The 21,157-nt window shown below is 47.8% G+C and overlaps 3 protein-coding genes and 2 long non-coding RNA genes across 5 annotated transcripts; 3 read left to right on the top strand and 2 right to left on the bottom strand.

Moving 5' to 3' along the window:
• Positions 1-205: 205 nt before the first annotated feature.
• On the bottom strand, positions 206-1,994 carry LOC120648469. The gene is made up of 2 exons (XR_005664959.1): positions 1,938-1,994; positions 206-323 (listed from the first exon to the last, which is right to left on the bottom strand). It is a non-coding gene; the product is annotated as an uncharacterized LOC120648469 (long non-coding RNA).
• Positions 1,995-5,550: 3,556 nt separating this feature from the next.
• Positions 5,551-7,626, top strand: LOC120649418 (putative nuclease HARBI1). The gene is made up of 2 exons (XM_039926209.1): positions 5,551-7,081; positions 7,184-7,626. The coding sequence occupies exons 1-2, from the start codon at positions 6,343-6,345 to the stop codon at positions 7,582-7,584; spliced, it is 1,140 nt and encodes a 379-aa protein (XP_039782143.1). The 5' UTR covers positions 5,551-6,342; the 3' UTR covers positions 7,585-7,626.
• Positions 7,627-8,745: 1,119 nt separating this feature from the next.
• Positions 8,746-9,528, top strand: LOC120649417. The gene is made up of 3 exons (XR_005665252.1): positions 8,746-8,809; positions 8,928-9,028; positions 9,149-9,528. It is a non-coding gene; the product is annotated as an uncharacterized LOC120649417 (long non-coding RNA).
• Positions 9,529-10,910: 1,382 nt separating this feature from the next.
• On the bottom strand, positions 10,911-17,164 carry LOC120649416. The gene is made up of 6 exons (XM_039926208.1): positions 16,685-17,164; positions 15,623-15,693; positions 14,092-14,873; positions 13,127-13,247; positions 11,360-11,940; positions 10,911-11,278 (listed from the first exon to the last, which is right to left on the bottom strand). Exons 1-6 carry the CDS (start codon positions 16,998-17,000, stop codon positions 11,155-11,157), a joined length of 1,995 nt encoding a protein of 664 aa, XP_039782142.1. The 5' UTR covers positions 17,001-17,164; the 3' UTR covers positions 10,911-11,154.
• Positions 17,165-18,709: 1,545 nt separating this feature from the next.
• On the top strand, positions 18,710-20,599 carry LOC120649415 (AAA-ATPase ASD, mitochondrial-like). The gene has a single exon (XM_039926207.1). The coding sequence runs from the start codon at positions 18,823-18,825 to the stop codon at positions 20,323-20,325; it is 1,503 nt and encodes a 500-aa protein (XP_039782141.1). The 5' UTR covers positions 18,710-18,822; the 3' UTR covers positions 20,326-20,599.
• Positions 20,600-21,157: the final 558 nt, after the last annotated feature.

The raw sequence follows: 21,157 nt of genomic DNA, 5'->3' as shown, positions 1-21,157 counted from the left end.
TTAGCCAAGAGTTCTTTAAAACTCGGCCTTGTCTTAATTTTGGAGGAGTTCCCAGATTTACTGGGCGCACCGGTCAGACCGGTCGAACCAGTCAGACCGCCGCTGTGGCCGGTCAGACCGGTCGACTTGTTGTCGGCCTTCTTCTTGTCTTGCCCCCCGAGTGTTTTTTCACCTTGAGGGATCTTCTGTGTCAGCTTCTTTTCAGGTCTTTCATCACCAATAACTACATTCTTCCCCTTGGTTGATTCGGCTTGACTCGGCCGAACTAGCACTTTAGGATTTTTCAATTCCAACACATGCACTGGGAAAGGATTCTGATCAACCTACATATTAGGAGTAATCAATCGTCCTTCATTAATGGCCGATTGAATTTGTCTACGTAACACATTGCAATCATTAGTAGCATGTGAAAAAGTATTATGAAACTTGCAATATGCTCGCCGCTTCAACTCTTCAGGCGGCGGTAGAATATGTGACATCTTAACATATCCAATCCTAGATAACTCATCAAATATTCTCTCGCACTTGGACACATCAAAAGTAAATCGTTCATCTTGCCGATTTTTCTGAATCGGCTTAAGAGCCGAACAAGTAAATGGTTTATTCTGAGATGGCCAAGCAAACTCAGCAGCATACACATCATTAGATTCATCGTCCGAACAATTTGAATTGCATTCTAAAGTATGCACACTAGAACGATGATGTCTTTGAGACTCTTGAGGCTCTTTGCTTCGGCTTTCTATAGCCAAAGCTCTTTGATGCACCTGAGTAACGGTAAAGAAATCATAACCCTCTAATCTTTCTTTAATATGAGAGCGCAAGCCATTAAAAGTCAAATCAGCTAAATCCTTTTCTGCAATATTCACACTAAAGCATCGGTTTTTTGTATCGCGGAATCGTCTTATATAATCATTGACAGATTCATCACGCGATTGTCTAACCGATGTTAAGTGAGACAATTTAAGCTCATCATGCCCACAGAAAAAGTGCTCATGGAACTTCTGCTCTAATTGTTCCCCTGAACCAATAGAATTAGGTGCCAAAGATGAAAACCATGAGAAAGCGGTTCCAGTTAGAGATAAAGAAAATAAACGCACTTTCAACTCGTTTATTGAACCAGCTTCTCCTAATTGGGCAAGATACTGACTAATATGCTCAAATGTACTCCTAGTATCTTCCCCACTGAATTTAACAAACTCAGGCAACCTAAAACCAGCAGGGTATGCAACCGAATCAAACAAAGTAGGATACAGCTTTTGGTATGTGCGGGTTTTACTTCTAACATCCACTCCAAAACTTTCCCTAAGCAGATTAGCCAAATCATTCTTATAATCAGTAAGCATTTTATCGAAATGACTCGAAGAATTTGGCTGTGTGGATGTAGATACCTCTCACTGGTTTGAAATAAACTGACCGGATGGACCGGTCGGACCAGTCAGTACGACCGGTCGAACCGGTTGGGGGGAACCGGTCTGACCGGGCTGATATACCGGTCTGACCGGTCTCTGCCGGTTTTGCCAACGCTGCACATATCGGTCAAACATCTCGTCGGAGATAGGACCGGGGTGTGGCACTGAATTCCTGGAGATTTCTGGTGGTGTGTACTGAACAATCTCGTTCGTTCGGCTAATGTTGGCCGAACCAGGAATACTCATAATAGGATCAGTGTATGTGGGTGTAACAGTTTGACCACTGAAATAATTTATCGGCATCCCATATTGAGGTTGACTCGTAGGAGATGCTGCCGATGGTTGACGAACATAAAATTCAGAAGTAAAAACAGATGGAGGTTCATCGGCTGATTCTGGTTTCTTACCAGCCGATTCCCTTTCCTTAGAGCTAAGCCAATTAACCCAATAAACATCACGCTCAGCTAACAATTTCTGAATTTGTTCCATAGTAACACCAGAAGATGGAGCAGTTGCAGCAGGTGTTACCTCAGTAGATGCATCCGAGGAGGTAGAAGTGAAGTCGATCTCTTTGATCTTGGTGACCTTGCCACCTCGACCGACCTTGATGCTCGCAAGCGCCACTTGTAGATCTTCTTCATCACGCTTCTTCTTGCGCTCCTCCAGCAGCAAACGAACGTCCTCCGGAAGATGCTCATATGAAGGGATGATGTTCTCCTTGTCGATTTCTGTGTTAGAGCCCATCTTCTTGGAGTAGATTAGATCGGTTTTATTAACCAAGATTTTTCTTCCCCAGTGGAGTCGCCAAAAAGTATGTTGACGCAAATCTCGGTCAACACACGAACGCACTAGATCGTGCGGCGCGAGAAAGAGCTCGATGCAACTCTTCCTGCGTGGAGCGGTCAGACCGGTCTAAGGGACCGGTCAGACCGGTCGCCGGTGAGAATCGGCGACGGCCGACGAACGCGAACCCGGGAGGGACCCCGTCAGGATAGGCGCACGTAGGGTTGTTCTAGGATCGGCAGGCCACCTAGAATGCCTTCAAACGTCGCGGAGACGAAGGAAGAACAGCAGAGGGGGCTGGAAAAGCTAGGGTTTGGAGAAAAGGATAAAAAGTAGAGTTTGTATTGATTTTGTTCGATTGTCTTCTCTAATCGGCCGTGACCCTTTATATTTATAGGGTGGGGTGGACTTATCCCGCAAGAAATTCTGTTTACAGATCTAAATCTATAAAAATCTCTAGTTGTACTCGGACTCTACCTAGACCGGTCAGACCGGTCGGACCTACCGGTCAGACCGGTCGGCCCACGCCGGACAGGCCACAGTGCCTCGACCGGTCAGACCGCTCAGTCAGACCGGTCAGACCGGTTGGTGCCAATTTTGGCTGTCAATAGATTTTGATAGCTATCTTCTATCTGTATCGCCATCTTGACGAGCTCCGACATCCAGCAATGTAAAGTTCCTCAACTGAGTTATAGATTCTCATTGGTTGATTTGGTAACGTTTGGTATGCAGTATGCAACCTTTGTAGTTTGCAATTGATTATTATATATTCTAAACATGCATGGCTACATGCTTCTGTACACTAAAGTCCCGACGAGCCTCGGTACCCTTTGACCGCCTTGCCTTGACGTTGAACTCACCATCATTATCATACCCTGCTGGCTGCTGTTGGCGCCCCCGAAATTCGCCGCGTCGACTCATGCTCATACGGTGGAACCCGCCACGGCGACCAGGGGAGGTGCCGTCCTGAAATCTAGAAGCCGTCGCCATGCTGCGGCTGCCGGCTGGAAGCTTGGACCCGCGGCCGCCCAGGGAAGAGAGGACACGGAGAAGCAAGCAACTGAACGGAACGCGCGTTCCGTTTGTCAGCAAAAGCCCTGTTCGGATGGCCTAAAAGCCCTGGCTGGGCTGATAAGCCCACCCGTTCGGCTGGGACGGACAAGGCGAACGGCTTATTTCCACGCCCGCTGGACTCGAACCGCACGGCCTCCGCCCTCCCATCCGCACGGACACCGCTAGGGTTGGGGGCAGCTGCGTCTCCGCCGTCGGGGCTGCCCCGATCCGCCGCCGCTCGCCTCGTCGGCCCCTCCCCCACCGCATCCGCGTCCGGCCCGCCGCCCACTCGCGCTCGCCCCCACCCGCGCCTCCGCGCCGCGTCCACCACGCCGCGTCCCGGACCACCGCCGCGCCGCCTTCAGCTTAAAATTCCGCCGAGCCGGCCGCTCGCCACCGCCGCCTGCCATGGCCGCTGGGTGAGTTCGCCTCGACGCGCCGCTCCGCCCGGCCACAACTCCGAGCTGCTGGCCCCTCGGACGCGCTGTCCCGTTCCAGTCCGGATCGCACGGATCTGAACCTGACCGGCGGCAGGCGCTCGTCCCGCCTTCTCATTCCAAGTTCTCCTTCAGGTCCTGCGCTCCGCCGGCGCCGGAAGCGCGCATCCACCCGGATTCGCACTGGTTCCTCCGTTGGTCTGGAAGCCCTAGCTTGCATTGATGGGTTCCCATTTCCGCCCGTTCTGACAGCTCCTCGTTCTGCTCTGTTCTTCGGTCTTCCATTTCGTTGATGGGAGCAGTCAAATCCGGATAGTTTTTTTTTTGGCCCAATCCGTTCATTTTCTGTGATTTGCTTGCCACCCATTGCGCTGCGCCCTTCTAGCAACCGCTACGGAGTTGCATTGCGCTCCCATTTCCATGGACTCATCGACTGGTTCGGCATAGAGAGAATAGAGGAGGTCTGGAGGACGAAATAGTTTCGAACGGTCTTCTATCAGTCTTCTAGTAGTGGTTAAAAATTTTCGTCCTGATTTATGATCAGGTCTGTTGATTGTTGAAGGAGATATCAAACTGAACTCTGATCTCTCCACTGTGATAGCTTGCTAGCTCTGTTCTTAGAACCTGATCCCAGACTTTAGTCCACTGATCGCTCAATTTCTAATACTTGAACATGGCTATGCATTCTGTAAATTCTAAAGGTATAGCCAGATGCTATGACTTGAGAGAGGGTGGTGGGACCGTGGGAGTTAGGGTATCCAGCGAGTTGTGTGACCTACTGTTGAAACTTGAGCATTTGCGTTTGCTGGATTTCAAGAAAGTGAAACAGCAGGTTAGCAATGTCGTTTATCCTATCAAGATTTAGTTGCTGTTGCAAGCAAGCAAGCAATAGTTTCATGAATTAGATGCATGAACACCATGGAATGCTTTGGCTGACATGTTTTTGCATTGTCTAGTCTGTATACCTGCTCTTTCTGTTTCTTGATTTCCCTGGGAGATATTGTTCTGTTTAAAAAAATATCACACAAAACTATGAATACGACATGTTCATATGCTTAAAAAAGTTTAGCGGTTCTTTCTGTCTCAGGCTAGTTTCTATTTTGTAGCTACTGACACTGCAAGTATTTTGAAGTTATGCTACCCTTTTTTTGCTGACTGTTCATCTCAGATGACCTTTGTTCCTTTCAGATTTGATCTACTTCGAGTTTAGGCAGCGCCTGGCCAACGTTGACCATACTGGCAGCGTCATCTACTTCCTCGTGCTCCCCCACTCCAGCCAGGCAGTACAACCTCCATTCAAGACGCGCGAAGCCTACTGAGCAGGCAAGTGTCACGTCCATTACGTACATATGCCGTCTGCTTACATTCATTTCCATAAGATCCATGTAGATAAAACAAACAAATGGCAAACCTTGGTACAGATGTCTCGTGATCGTGCTAACTGGGATGACCGTAAGTTGTCCCTGATGCTTGACCTTGTGGCTAAGCAGAAACAACTATGCCATTGGGGAGAGAAAGGCCCTACCTCCATCGGCTGGACTAATATTTATCGTTCCTTCAACGATTCCACTAAATTGGGATACAGCAAGAAACAGATCCAAAACAAGTTCAACAAACTCAAAAGATTGTACTTCAACTGGCGCGACGGGTGCAAACACACTGGCTTAGGCCGTGACCCGGAGACCGGTGAGGTGGCAGTTGACCCCGTTTGGTATGCGGCTGTCCATGGGGTACTAGCTTGGACCTTATCCTTCAATCCACGATAATATGAGCCTGTTTCCATTAACTGCTTACTAACATGTCGAACCATGCCGCACGTGCAGGAAAGTTATGAACCAGCTGGTGATAAGTACAAACGCCCGCCATTCTGTGAACAATTGTTCTCGCTTTTCGGACACACCCCCCGTGATAGGGGCGAGTTGTATTCAGCTGGTGGACATGGTATGGACCAAACCTCTAGTGGTGACAGCCCTCGGACTCCTCAGGATTTGTCCAATGAGCCTGTAAGATCCCGAAGTGATGGTCAGTGCTCCAAACGATCCACCAGGGAGCATTCAGTTTGCAGCCCAATTAAAATGAAGAGTAGCCAGACGCCCTCCCTTGATGACTGCCTTGAAGACCTCGACAATATCATCAAGGACGCGAAGGAGCGCAAGTCCCGTCATATCACTGAAGCCGAGGAGATAGCCCAAGTCAATCAGATTTTGAAAGAGGATGGGTACAACGAGAGCGATATATTTTTTGCCCAGGCCTTGAGTCTTTGCACCCACAGGCTGCATCGTAGGGCTTTCCTGGGTTTGGTGACCAAAGAAGGGCGGTACAACTATGTCAAGGTTACTTTGGACATGATGAGCATGAAGTCCAAGTGATCCAAACAAACAATGCTGTTGCGTGGCCGTCGTGTGTATCTGTTTTCGTAATTCCAGTGTTGCGTACTTCCAGTCATGGTTGTTGTACTACAGACCGTTTTATGAACTTTGGTTGCTGCTCAATGTTTGTGTTGTGTTATAAACTTTGGTTCATAATCAATGTTTGTGTGCTGAACAGACTATGTGAGCTGCACTACCTGGCTATGTGTTATAAATTATTCCTTCACAATGTTGTTATAAATTATTCCTTCACTATGTTGTTAACTGTTTTCTTGCCATTTTGAGTTGCAGATGGACAGCAGCGAGCAATCGTCGCCTAGTGGGTCTTCTACCGACAGCCACGACGTTAAGAACTTGGCTGCAGCAGCTGAGGTGTTGAGAAGGATTAAAGCAATCCTCAGGATGCAGCCACCTTTGGTAAATCCTCCTTGTCCCATAACCAAGCTGACTGGAGCTCAATGGATGAAATTGAGTCTTGATGACCCTACTAAATGCATAGATAATTTACGTATGTCTCGTGATGCTTTTCTGAACTTGCATGACCGCTTACTTTCATATGGGCTGAAAAGTACAAAAGATTGTGGTTCCATGGAAGCTTTAGGTTTATATATCTGGACTTGTGCACACGGGGCTGGTGTTAGAGAATGCAGGGATAGATTCGAAAGGTCTTTAGATACAATTAGTAGGAAGACTTCTAAGCTGGCAGAGATTATGTTTAGGTGGGCACAGACTGTACTAGTTCCAGCCGATAGGCACTATACACAAGTGAGCAGCGAACTTGCGGAATATGCACCATGGTTTGATGGATGCATAGGTGCTATAGATGGCACTCACATACCGGTGGAAGTGAATCAAGAAGCCAGAGTTGACTTCATTAATAGGGACGGAGAAGTTTCGATTAATGTTTGCGCCATAGTGGACATGCATGGCCGATTCACCTATGTGGGAGCCGGGAAGGCGGGTGCATGTCATGATATGGCGGTTCTCCAAGATTGTCAGGCGGATCAAAGATTCCCGCATCCACCACCAGGTTTGTGCTTATTTTTCAAGCTTATGTTGCAACAGTAGTGTACCCAGTTTGTTGCAACAAGTGACCATAGTGAGAAGACTTAAAATTGTACAATTTTTGTAGGCCGGTACTACCTGGCGGACTCGGGTTATATGGAGCAGCAAGGGTACATGACTCCTTTCCGGGATACTAGGTACCATAGGTCACATTTTAGGGGTGTTGATGTTCGCACATTAGATCGTCACGAGAAATTTAACTACATTCACTCCAAGCTGCGCAATATCATTGAAAGGAGGTTTGGGCATTTGAAAGAGCGGTGGCATATCCTGGAAGGGGTTCCATTCTTCAGGAGGGAAAAACAAGCATGGATTATCATATCATGCTTTGCAATGGAGAATTATCTGTGGCTGCGTCAATATGGAGATGGTTCAACTTACGATCCGTCGGAGTGGGTGGCGATGAATACTGCAACTAATACCTCAGAATTGAGGGAGTTAGTTTCTGCTGCTGTGTGGCCGGCATGATTTATGATTTGTTGCTGGTGACTGGACTCTGAATGTGGTATTATTATGTGAACAACCAAAACGGACTTGTGGTTTGGCGCCATGTATGAAACTGATGTTGATTGAGGATTTTTTTAATTCTTAATGTTGATCAGTTAATTGTTAATGTTGAATGGTCGAATTAGTAGTTTGTTGGTCCGAATGTTATGTGTAAATAACTGTTATTTGAATGTCACTGTCAGGTCTTTGGCGCCAAAAATGTAATTGGATATGCACGAATGGTACCATTTTGTTCATGTAATGTGTTGCATTGGCACAAAAATTTGAATTTGAATGTCCAGTGGGCTTTGGCGCCAAAAACCAGCCGAACCAGCCATTTCCAGACGAACCAGCCAAAACCAGCAGTGACTGTTCATCCAGCCATCCTATTCATCCAGCCAGCCAAAATAAGGCCATCCGAACGGGCTCGCACCCAAGCAACCAACCCACGCAACCAAACCCCAACCGGAAGCCGTTGTTTTTCCCGGGCGCAGTTCGACCTCGCCCGCGGGCGTTCCAGATGCTTCTCCACCCGTGCCAACCCCCTCCCGCCGGCCACAAGCGCGAGCCCGACACGTCGCGCCGCCACGTCCTCACACCGTCAGCTCTCGGCTAGCCTTGTTTGGTTTGGTTCAGAATTGTAGCGCTAATGAATACTAACAAACTTTGACCATTAATTATAGTGTCAAACAAAGTCAGTTTATAAAACTAACTTCGGAACCCTCGCGCTAGTGACACTGAAGAATCTAATGAGGTCTTTGACCGCATGATTAGATGATGGTTACTGCAGCATCACTGTAGCTAATTATCGATTAATTACTGTCATTAGATTCGTCGTGAAAAGTTACACCCATCTCTAAAAAGGTTTTGTAAATTGACTTCATTTAGTGCTTCATGCATGCGAGATTCTTTTTTCGGAATTTGTGCGTGTTAGAAATTTAGCATCACCAAACAAGGCCAAAAAGGAGGCGCGCGCGTCGCCACCACCTGCTCCATTCCCCGCTGCCGCCTGCCGTCCGCGTCGTCGCGTCACCTTTTGGCTTTTGCTTCTTCGGTTCTTCCTTCCAGCAGCTGCTCGGCTTGCTTCTTCCAGCTTTCAGGAGCTAGGTAATTGAAGCCTCCCCGGAGGAAGAAAGGAACAGAGGAGCGCAGCAGGGGACGAAGATGAGTAGCGATCCCAAGTACGCCTACCCCTACCCGGCACAAGGTAATGTTTGTCATCATCCGCTGCTGCTCAATCTTCTTGATTTGTGGAGAATAGCTACGGGGTGTGGTTCTGAGTTCTGACAGGGGATGTTTCTTTCTTGTTTTGCGTATGGCAAAAGGCTACTACCAGGGGCCGTACCAGGGCCCGCCGGTGATGGCGCCGCCGCAGTACGCCGCGCCGCCGCCGAGGAGGGAGCCGAGCTTCCTCGAAGGCTGGTAAGTATGTACGCCCAATCAATCAATTCCTTGTTCTTGTTCATGTTCTGTAAATAGTTTTAGCGGGTGTAGGCACAAGTCTGCTAGCGAGCTCACTTTTTGTGTGCCTGTGTGTTATTTGCAGCCTGGCCGCGCTTTGCTGCTGCTGCCTCATCGACGAGTGCTGCTGCGACCCCTCCATCATCTTCGTCAGCTAGGAAGAGGATTCCAGAGCTGGTTGCTCGTGCTTCCAGCGTTGTACAGGAACAGCTTCAGCTCCGGATCGAGGAAGAAAGAGCTTGTTGTAACCACGATGTACGCCGCCTATGTAGTGATTTTATTCCTTCCAGCTGCAGCTGGTGATTTCCCCTGCATGTACCCTCGATCCAGTTGATACCAAGACAAGTGTGTGTAATCTCTTCTCACATCTCTGCCAGCTGCCTGCGTGTGTGATGTCTTTGTTACCGAACGAGATTGCTTTATTTGCCTACTATATAATTTGCCGTCGAGTCCTTGGTTCGATTCCGTGATGATGATGTGCTGGTAGAAATCGATTCTTAGCCATTGTAAATTTGTAATTGGGTGGACGGTGGAGCTTTTCGAAAGGTGAAAGCGACTGGGTGAGTGGAGCGAGGGATGGAGAACCTTGCACAGAAGCAGCAAAAGTGAAAGCCCGGGTTCCCCTAGCTTCTTCCTTCCAGTGGCAACTCGCAAGCCACAACCGATGCCCCCAGCGGGATACGGGACACGATTTCCCCTCTGAAAAGAGAGGTCGAATCACCGGCGGCTGGCTGGCATGTGCATCTCCCAGAGGAAATCGAGTTGCTCGGGCAGGCATGCAGGTCGCAGCTGTCCCTTTCGTCTCGCCGGGTCACGAGATCGGAGAGCCGGAGAGGGACAGGTCGAGACTCGAGAGTCTAGAGTCTAGACATATCCACCGTCTTCAGTTCGATCAGCCGGATGATCCAGAACGTGAAGAGAGGGCGCGGAGGACACAATCAAGTGGAAGTGGACGGCCAACGGGGAGTACACTACAGCCTCAGCATATCGGGGGTCAATTAAAACGGATCTGCATCTACTCATTTGGAAATCATGGGCGCCACCAAAGTGCAAATTTTTTGCATGGCTCATTATCAAGAATAGAGTTTGGACGTCCGACCGGCTGGCAATCAGGGGCTGGCCGAGAAGCGATGTGTGCCCCCTCTGCCGTACTGAACCAGAATCGACACATCACCTACTTGTCAAGTGCCGCTATACAAAACGAATGTGGAGGCTAATCGCTGATTGGCTAAACTGCCAGCAACTGCACCCAAGTGGGTGAGACAGCACGTACTCGGTCAATGAGTTGTGGCATTTTATGGGAAAGCTTCGGAACGTTCCGAAGAGGGCTATTAAATCACTCCTACTGCTGGTAAACTGGGAGATTTGGAAGGAAAGGAACTCAAAAATTTTTGACCGTCGCGAGGTTTCGACTTTATCACTGTTGGGGAAAATTAAGGAGGAGGCAAGGATGTGGGGATTCGCAGGAGCTAGACACCTGGCGAGCTTCGTTGGTGACTAGCGGCCGGCCGCGGCCGGCTTATGTACAGTCTCTTGTGTCTTTTTTGTTTTGTAAAGAAACCTTCCGTGGTTCTCGCCTGTACTACCTTCTTTATTAATAGAAATAAGCACAGTCTGTGCTTGTTCGTTCAAAAAAAAAAACGTGAAGAGAAACTCGCGCACGCTTTGCCTGCTGGGCGGCGGGAGAATCCTGCTCCCGGCAGCCGAATTCTGTGCTCTAGAAGTCTGGGAGGCGTCGTCGCCCAACCATTCTATTCCGGTGCTCCGTTTCGGTGCAGCTCACTCGGCCGAGGACGGCTTAGTGGTGATTGGTGAATCAAAATGTATAGACAATATGTACAGACATGTACGATGATGCGAAACTAGTATAATCTTTTGGCATTGAGCTGTATAAGAACGTTCAGTAAAGGAACTAGCCAGATACCTTACATCTACAGTACACGTCTTGTCTCTTTTTTTTCTTTTTTTTTTCTTTTTTTGCTGCATGCAATCAAGCTCGCGAATCATGAGGTTTTTGCGAGGAAAATGGGAAACAGCAATAAGCGCTATCCTTTGTACACCGCAGGTAGACACAACAGGCAAGAGCGTCTACTACTTCGGAGAAGTAAGTTTGTTAGGGTCGTTGTCCTGCTTCAGCGAGGAGTCTCCGCTCACCAGTTCATGGAAGGCTTCTACTTTCATAGGCTGCATCGGCATCCGCATGCCGTATGCACTCCTGCATGGTAAATCATGGTTTAGATTGAACAACAATTAATAAGAAGGGGTCAAACCAACGGCTTGAGCAGTTGATGCTTACATTGCTGGCACTTGCTTGAATTGCTGTGCTAGCTGTGCATTCTGGTTTGCTGACATGGTCATTTGGTGGTGGTGCTGCTGCTGCTGCTGGCTAAGTTGCTGTTGTTGTTGCAGGTGCTGCTGCTGGTTAAGCTGCTGCTGCTGTTGTTGTAGGTGCTGCTGCTGCTGCTGCTGATTAAGGTGCTGCTGTTGTTGTAGTTGCTGCTGCTGTTGTAATTGCTGCTGCTGCTGATTAAGGTGCTGCTGCTGCTGCTGCTGCTGCTGCTGGATGTGTTGCTGCTGAAGTTGCTGTTGCTGATGATGCAACAACTGCTGCTGCCTTAGGTTTAATTGCTGTTGTCTACTGAAAGATCCATATGGGCCATCTATTTGAGAATCCGTAGTGTTCTCGATCTTCACATTCACCATAGGCTGGTTCTTGTCTGCCATCGTAAGAGGACCACGGGGGCTGCTCAATTGGCTCCGCCTCAGCCAATGATGCTGCTGCAGAAGCTGCTGCTGCTGTGGTGTCAAATTCTGAAGCTGTTGCTGTTGCTGTGGTGTCAAATTCTGAAGCAGTTGCAGAGGAAACTGCCTTGTAAGCTGCGATTGTGGATATGTAACAATGTCATGTCGAATAGGGCATTATCATGCTCTCAAAGATATTTGAGCAACTGATTACAGTCTTGAACAAGGATACCTATATTACTATGTATATACGCAGAAAAATAGTTATATCATCATGCCTGACAACACAAATTTCAGGAGTCATTTGTTTCAAACAGCTTAGGTAACTGAAAGAAACAACGGATTCCATAGAACAAATATTGTAGCAGACCCGCCTAAATTAAACCGGCTTAAGTGCGCTAACTATCATCTTAATTTATGCGGTTTAATTTAGGCGGGTCTGCTACAAATATACTTGAAAAGTTTCTCATCATAGTGCTGACTGATCAATTGCTGACTCAAAATCAAGCTGGTTTCATAGAACTCATATGATTCAACAGGCAAATACTAGGGCATAATCACATTCGCTACCTCAAACATATCAGATATCAAAAGAGGCTTTAACTGAGAAAGGGTCGACAAATGTCAGTCTTAGTAGCTACCAATGTCATTATGCACCATTCTAGCAAGTTAATGGATCTATTTCAGAATTCAGAGTACTCTTTGAAGCCACTACCTGATTAGTTCCTTAACAAAAATTAACAATAATGTCAAACAAGCCTATTAGTTTTCACTGGTAAGTGATAACCACCATAGGGTCCAAACCAAACTGAGAATGAAAAACAGAATTCCTCTGAAATCCAGTTTGAAGAATGTGGTATCTTGTCCCTGCTAACGAATTGACGATCAAGCAATATATACTTTCACCAACTGACTCAAAGTGGCAGGCAGCCTAGATCACCAAAAGGGTCTGTTTAGTTGGGTAAATCCACTCACACTTGCCTTGCTATGGATAGATGCAGCACGGGCATTTTTCTTTTTTTAATCTAATAAAACTATTCTTCTCAAAAGGGCGGCCTGGTGCAAGTGGTAGTGCTTGCCGCCTGTGAACCGAGAGGTCACAGGTTCGAGCGGTGGTCTCTACATATTGCACGGTGTGTGGGAAAGACCTCCCGCTAATAACCTCCCCCAGACCCCGCACAGTGCGGGAGCCTACGGCACTAGGTACGTCCTTTTTTTAAAACTATTCTTCTCAAGAAGAAATCTACATATGCAATAGAAAATAAATTTACTGAACACAAACCAAACTACAAAGTATGGCCAATTAGCAGTAATTATGTACCTGCTGTGCATGAAGAAGGGAGTTTGGATGTTGTGACTGAAGAACTTGTGCATCTTGATGAACGGGGTAGTTGGCCACTCTATTTCCCATCTTTGTGATCTCCATCAAGGGCCCAATGTTACTACATATCACATAAAAACCAATCAAGATTCCGGCAGCTATTTTCTAAATAGTGTGTTATGACAAGTATAGATATGTTATGACTGGTATAGATCGAACCTATATCAAGATGTCCAGATATGTTATGACTGGTTATTTTAGCCATGAATTAAGGAAGATGTCTGGGCAAGGTAACATGTTATTGAACCCCAACCATGATCCAGCAGATTGGCAGTGAAGAGCAAGAATCTAATACTAGAAAAGATGTAACCGACCATACAAATCTTGAACTTGACAGTACAGGTCCAGATACCAGTCAGTTGTTTGGAATGTGCCAACACTCTCATGGTGCAACTGGTCAGCCGAACACGCCAGAGAAGCGGTTTGCTGAGCCAGCCCAGGTTCGAGTCACGGCACAAGCTTCTTAAGATGAAAATCAGGGGGATGTCTCTCCCCCTGGTCGAGTTTTTTTTTTAGTTGTTTGGAATGTGACCGCATGAATCGAATTGGTGGATGGATATATGCAAGGATGAAATTCAGACTAAATGGATATAAAAAGTTTGGTGTAGCGGTGCATCTGATTTCTTCAATTCAACTTCAACTTTTAGTTATAAATACATGCCTACAGTGCGTTACATTTTAAAAATTGGGGAAAGTATTTTCTACTGATAAATGGAAGGGGCAGACATTACAATAGACTGACAAATCTAGCAAAATGGTCGTAACAGCAGTCATATGAATCAAGGTATAAACTCTCTGACAACAACCAATATACACTCTCTAGAGTCCCAACCAGAAACACCAAATGAGGCAAAAGGAATACAAACTAGACAGATACAAACTTATACATGACAGGATCGACATACCTGTAGCCAACAGTCTGTAGGAACATCTTAAGGAGTTCAACCGATGAAAATTGCTTCCTGTAGCTATCAGTTAGAAGCTTCAAGTTGCGTCCCAATTTACATATGTGCTTAATAATTATCTCTGAAAGAACATCAATAGAGACCGCAGTTCCACTATGAAAGCCTGAATTTGCTAAGTAACGAGCAACCAATTTCCTTGTCATGAGCAAGGCTTGCTCTTGACTTAAAGATTTCCCTTCTACTCTAGATCCATCTTTTCCTCTATATTTGTTTCCTGTCTTGTAATATTCAGGTACCATTCCAAACCTTTCAAGCATTGCAGTGTTGCGGCTAACTGGTGCTGGTAAGTTATCAAGAACCCCATGAACATCTATTTTGGTCATAGATATCCCACTTGTTTTCGGAATTGCACTTTCTGGAACACAGTCAGATGGAAATCTAATTTCTGGAATTAAAGTTTCTTCAGCTGAATTGCTGTGCTCCCCAGCATTCTTTGAGTGCAGGGAAGGGCCATTTTCCACCATGGGAGCAGATATGCTGGGATCATCCATAAACACTGCTCTCTTCCTTTTATGTGCACTGCAAACCTTAAGATAGTCAGACATTCCCTCTGGTGTTCTCTTTGGTATTTCTTTGTCACCTGCCCGAAGCGTACTGTGCCATGTCCTGAATTTGTTAGCATATTGTTTGTACCACGAGTCAGGTAATTCGTCATATCGGTTATGCCTTTGAGACAACATTGAACCATCCCTGCTTGGACTAAATGCGGTTCTAGAATGCACCTGCAGGGCATGGGAAGTCTTAAAGAATCAGAATATAGCAGATGAATTGATGCCATCTTTGGTTAGCATACCAGGATTGCAACTATGCCATATAACAACAGTTCATAAGATGCATAGTAAACAGTTAAGGGCCACATTCAAGTACTCAACAGTCAGGGATTTGATTCACGTAACTTAAGGTGCATGGCATGAATTACAACAGTTCATCTAAAAAATGAAATGAGAATTGATACAGCGGCAGCATACATTGATGAACTCAGAAGGCTGCAGTCCATAGCAAGACAAGTGCCAACATTTCATTATGCAATAAAGAACCTAACTTGCAGCCTAACAGTTTTTTTTTTTGCAATTTTCCCATTTCATAAATAATTAGATTAACCAGCCCGGCAGCAATATGTCCAGGAGTTTTTTAGTTAATGGGTGGATTTGGAATGATGGAATCTATATAAAAACTAATAACAATAGCATATCATGGAGAAAGCTGATTCATGTAACAATGAATGTACCACAAAGAACATGTGAAATGTTTTAACTACGAAAATAATGTAATACATCTGAAATCAAATAAGACTACAAAGTACAACATGAACTACATGCCAAATGGAGTGTGGCTTGAAATGTTGCATAGAAGAAGCACATTATTCAAGAAATAAGGGACAAAAATGCCAAAAAGGAAAAAAAATGTTTCTTTCATATACATCAGCCAGTAATAACAAAAACGAGCACGAAATGGGAAAGGTCTAACATACTTGATGTTGAGCATTATCTTCATGCTCATCTTCCAAAGAGAAATAAATATCATCTCCATGAAGCTCAAGATCTGGAGATAACAAACCAGAAAATATCAATCAGTCGTAAAAAACATCCTTTACTGCTTTCTTCTTTAAAAATAAACACTTATTTACTTCTCAAAATGACTTCATAGATGTTTTTTATTATTGAGCATGCAAGTTTCCAGCTTCCTAAAGCTGCGTATTAAAATGTAAATCTAGACAGAAGATCCGGAAATAGCTAAATTGCCATGGTAGGAAAATTTAGCAATGCATAGAGATGACATTTTAAATAATACGAACGACGGTATTAATTGCAGAAAGAACCTTGTACAGGAAGCTATGTATATCGCTATATCTAATTATCATGCAAATCACATGCTACTTAGTAATGCTGTGCAGTTTTAAAATTACGTGAATGGATTTTCAAAAGTCTTGCCACTTCCTGTCCAATTGAACCTAAATCCAATTAGTGTTATCTAGAATGGGTACAAAAGGAAAAGGAAAAAAGAATTGCAATATAAGACAAAATATAATGCCTTACTGTCTATGGAAGCTGACATTTCCTAGATGCCAGTGGAACATTGCCTAGAAGTTACCACAACTAGTACATCCTAAACCAGGGACAGTTTTAAAGCTAAATTTTAAAGTAGATTCTGAAATTCAGTGTCTACTAATTTCCACATCCTAGAAGTTACCACAACTTTATATCGAATTACAATTCTAGAAGTTACCACGTTTTGCCAACAACTGGTACAAAACTAGGCAAAGTTTTAAGCTCAATTTTAAAGTAAATCCCGAAATTCAGTGTCTACTAATTTCTAAACAAATTCACATTACCATTTCAAGCTACAATGTGCACAACGCTTACTTCACGCCACTAAACAGGTAGCCAGCCATCCCCGGATGATACCACTGAAACCCAGCACCGAATTTTTCACGAAATTCAAGCGCAAAATTCCTCGGGCCCTGGAGATTCGAGCAGCAGATCCCTAAATCCCAGCAACCCAATGGCGAGAGCAGCGTGTGAAATGCACTCACAGTTGGCGTTGATGGAGTGAAGGCCTGCAGAGCCCGCGCCGCGGGGGGCAAGCTGGAGCGCAGCGGAGGCCTTGTCGAAGAGGAGCGCGCGGACGCGGAGCTGGAGGAGGAGGAGCGGGCGCGGGGGCGGCGACGGGGAGGCGGCGGGGGAGAGGAAGGCGTCCCAGGTGGCCGGGGACGTGAGGTGCTGCGCGAGCGCGGCGTGCGCGGCGTCGTCGCCCAGCCACGCGCGCCACGCGCCGCACGCTTCCAGCCGCCGCGCGAGCTCGTAGCCGCGCCCGTCCTCGCCCAGCAGCTGCGCCGCGGCCGCCGCCATCCGCGCGGCGGTCTGGTCGCCTGCTCGGGCCGGTTCCGCACGCCGGGATCTCAGTCGTCAGCCCGCGTCACTCCCCTGCGGTGGGTTCGGGGGCCCGGACTCTAGTGCTCGGAGCTTGGACGCCGGGCAGCCGGAGAAGGCAGGCGCAAGTCGTGGGGTCACCTGCTTCCGACTGGATCAGCGTGTGAGGTTTTAAGCCCACCAGGCCTAACTAGGCCCAATCATTCTATGGTCTTATCTTTTTTTTCTTAGCGATTACCTTGCTCTTTTATCTGAACACTGAGTTCGCCCTGAAAATAATAAGAAAAATGAAGTTTCAGTATATTCAAATCTATTAAAATAATGCAAAAGTTGTTATGAACGAACAAACAGTTAAATTTTAAAAATCCAGACAGCTTTATCACTTAGGTATAAAAGGTAAGTATCCACATGAGTTGTCAGGTACACGAGTTCCTGGTATAAGAATAAGATGATACCCAATACCAATATAAACTACTACTAGAGGTGTTGAGACATATGACAGAAGTTGTATTAGAGTCCCTGCATAAGTTATCACTAGACTTTTTTTATTTATTTGTTGACAGATTTCTTTAGTACCAAATCTGTCGCATTCCTATGCGTTTGTTTGATTGTGCTTTAGGATTTGTGCTATAACTATGTACTAGATTGTGTGTATAAAAAATCTGACAAATTTTACTATATAATAAAATCTGTCGGCAGATAACTAGACACAACCTTATCACTGTCACAAGTTTGTTTTATTGTGTATATATAACTTGGTACCATAAGTTGTCACTAAAATATATATGTCATGTAGAGGGGTAAACTGCAGAGAGAAGGAACAAGTCACCGGATCACGTGCACGTCAACACAGCCTAGGGATGGGGGCCGCACGTTCCCTCCCTGATTGCGCGTTTAACGTGCTCTTTTTTTTCTCGTAGCGATTACCTACCCGTGCTCTTTATTTGAACACTGAGTTCTCCCCGAAAATACTCTGAAAATGAAGTTCCAGTACTAAATTTGTTATGAACGAACGAACAGTTTGTTTTCAAACAATCCAGACGGGTGAAGAAGCTAACTATTTTTTTTATCACGCGCGCAGTTTTTTTACAGTGTGGAGCCTAGAGAGATAAGCTGCTGATAAGGTAATATAACTCTGTGATGTAAAAGTAAGTGTTGACTTGTAAATTTGAAAAGTATCTCACGTACGCCCATTGGAGGATTGCCAGACGAGCAAGCCTTCCGAGTCGATGTGACCGTGCCTTGCCTTTCTTCGGTTGCAAGCCAGCGCGACGCCCACTCGTCCAGAGCGAAACACCCGAATCCCGACGAAAGGAGCCAAGGAAACCGACCAAAAATGTCGCCGTGGTTGGAGTCGTCGTCGCCGTCGTCAGCCCGGGCGGCGCTTCGGGCCCAAGGAAACGTGGCCACGGCACAGCTCAGCTCCCAACCCCACCAACTCCCCCCACAAGCTAAGAAAACAAGAGGGCGACAAGGAAGCAAATATTGTACGGGTCGCGTCGCGTCCGATCCGCTGCCCCTGCCCGTTTGTTTGGCCCTTCACGGGGAAGCCATCCAGAGGACGCAACGAAACTGACGGGCCCACGTCGGCGTCGGTGATGATCGCCGCCGTGACGCATGCAGCACCACGCCACCACCGCCGCTGCGGGTGGGCCCCGAGAAAGTTTTATAAGTAGAGGTGCAGCGGGTTGGTTGGATTGGTGCTTGCTGTGATTTATTGGCACGCACGGGCCAGGAGGAAACCAACCAACCACTGCACGATCGATCCCCTCGTCCTTGGGATCGAGGAGGAGGTAGCAGTATGGAGGCGTCGTCGCTGCTGAGCGGCGGGCTCAACTCCGGCGTGGTGCTGAGCCTGATCGCCGTGCTGTGGACGGTGGTGTGGCAGAATCTGCAGCACCTCCAGCTGCAGCAGTTCTTCGGGCGCCACCTGAGCCGCCACGCGCGGCGGCTGGCGGCGATGGTGGACCCCTACCTGTCGGTGACCATCGCCGAGTACGAGGGCGGCCGGATGAAGCGCAGCGACGCGTACGAGGAGGTCAAGGCCTACCTCAGCGCGGCCTGCTCTCGCGGCGTGCGCCACCTCCGCGCCGAGGGCGCCAAGGACGCCGACAAGCTCGTGCTCAGCATGGTCGACGGCGAGGAGGTGGCCGACGAGTTCGAGGGCGCCACGGTCTGGTGGTGGGCCTACTCCAAGTCGCCGCCTCGCGCCGACGCCGCCGCGGCCTGGTGGGGCGGCGGCGGCGCGCAGGAGGAGCGCCGCTTCTACCGGCTCTTCTTCCTCGAGCGCCACCGCGAGCTCGTGCTCGACACCTACCTCCCGCGCGTCCGGCAGCAGGGCCGCGCCGTCATGGTCAAGAACCGCCAGCGGAAGCTCTTCACCAACATCTCCACGCACCAGTGGAGCGACGGCGGGTACATGCGGTCGGCGTGGAGCCACGTGGTGTTCGAGCACCCCAAGACGTTCGACACCCTCGCCATGGACCCGGCCAAGAAGAAGGAGATCACGGACGACCTCGACATGTTCAAGAACGGCAAGGACTACTACGCGCGCGTCGGCAAGGCGTGGAAGCGTGGGTACCTCCTCTACGGCCCGCCGGGGACGGGCAAGTCGGCCATGATCGCCGCCATGGCCAACTACCTCGACTACGACATCTACGACATCGAGCTCACGTCCGTGCACTCCAACACGGACCTCCGCAAGCTCTTCATCGAGACGACCAGCAAGTCCATCATCGTCATCGAGGACATCGACTGCTCGCTCGACCTCACCGGCGCGCGCAACAAGAAGAAAGCCCCCGCGGCGGAGGACGACAAGAAGGGCGGCGCGGCGGCGGCCGCAGCCAAGGCCGCCGGCGACAAGAATAAGGACACCAGCAGCAAGGTGACGCTGTCGGGCCTGCTCAACTTCATCGACGGGCTGTGGTCGGCGTGCGGCGGCGAGCGGATCATCGTCTTCACCACCAACCACGTGCGGAAGCTGGACCCGGCGCTCATCAGGAGGGGCCGCATGGACAAGCACATCGAGATGTCCTACTGCGGCTTCGAGGCCTTCAAGTTCCTGGCCAAGACGTACCTCGACGTCGACGCGCACGCGCTCTTCGGCGCCGTCGGCGAGCTGCTGCGCGAGGTGGAGATGACGCCGGCCGACGTCGCCGAGAACCTGACGCCCAAGAGCCTGGAGGACAACCCGGACACCTGCCTCGCGGCCTTGGTGAAGGCATTGGAGGAGGCCAAGGAGAAGAAGGCGGCCAGTGGAGGAAATGACCCTGACCAACAAGAAGATGATGAGGAGGAGCAGTAGTTTCAGAATTTCAGTTGACGGTTACCAATCTGGCAATCTGTCGTCCGCAGTTGTGATGATTTCTCGTGGTTCTTCAATCTTCAGGGTTCTAGTAGCCAGTAGCCACTCATCTTCAGCTGTAACCCGTAGAATAAAATAGGGGTTTGTTTTTTAGAACACTCGCCTTCAGTTACGAGAACTCCTGTAGACAGTACTAGACTTGGGCTATGTTTAGATTCAAAATTTCTCTCTCCAAACTTTCCTATTCACTTATCAGATCAAATCTTTTGCCTCATACATGAAGTATTAAATGTAAGTAAATAAAAAACTAATTGTATAATTTTGATGTACACGACGAGACGAATCTTTTGAGCCTAGTTAGGTCACGATAGGACAACAATTACCACAAACAAACGAAAAGTGCTACAGTACGCTACAGTATCCGGTGCGACCCTTTTTACCACCGTTTTACGAATTTAAACACATCCTCGATCGAACTTTACCCTTTTTCTATTCCACTATATTCTATCCGGTACCATTGTCTGCAATGGTATGCTTTCATGACCAAAAGGAGTATTACTATGGAAGGGATAAATAAGTCAACTCAAGGTCAACGTGTAATGAACTCTTTGTCGCAAACAAAAAAAAACGTGACAAGAAGTTTCTGAAACGAAAACCTTGGATGTTGAATGCTGAACTTTTCCCAGTAGTGGAGAAATATCGCCGACCACTGTGGGATGACGGCATGGCGCAAAGCAAAGTTCAGTTTGGTCTTTGCAAGAACAGCGAGAGGCGATGCGCGGATGGGATCGTGCCCCGCCGGCCGCCGCCCGCCGCAGACCTCGCGTTTACG

Source organism: Panicum virgatum, chromosome 9K (genome assembly GCF_016808335.1).
Source record: "Panicum virgatum strain AP13 chromosome 9K, P.virgatum_v5, whole genome shotgun sequence".
In the NCBI taxonomy this organism is placed as follows: Eukaryota; Viridiplantae; Streptophyta; class Magnoliopsida; order Poales; family Poaceae; genus Panicum; species Panicum virgatum.
Note: the sequence above shows the minus strand (reverse complement) of the source record. Positions and strands in the feature narration are given on the sequence as shown.

Coding starts and splice junctions, on each gene's coding strand:
- LOC120649418 (XM_039926209.1), top strand. CDS start 6,343: ATGGACAGCAGCGAGCAATCGTCGCCTAGTGGGTCTTCTACCGACAGC. Junction 7,082..7,183: donor ATTCCCGCATCCACCACCAG/GTTTGTGCTTAT, acceptor CAATTTTTGTAG/GCCGGTACTACCTGGCGGAC.
- LOC120649416 (XM_039926208.1), bottom strand. CDS start 17,000: ATGGCGGCGGCCGCGGCGCAGCTGCTGGGCGAGGACGGGCGCGGCTAC. Junction 13,248..14,091: donor CTACAGACTGTTGGCTACAG/GTATGTCGATCC, acceptor TGTGATATGTAG/TAACATTGGGCCCTTGATGG. Junction 11,941..13,126: donor CCCTTCTTCATGCACAGCAG/GTACATAATTAC, acceptor CCACAATCGCAG/CTTACAAGGCAGTTTCCTCT.
- LOC120649415 (XM_039926207.1), top strand. CDS start 18,823: ATGGAGGCGTCGTCGCTGCTGAGCGGCGGGCTCAACTCCGGCGTGGTG.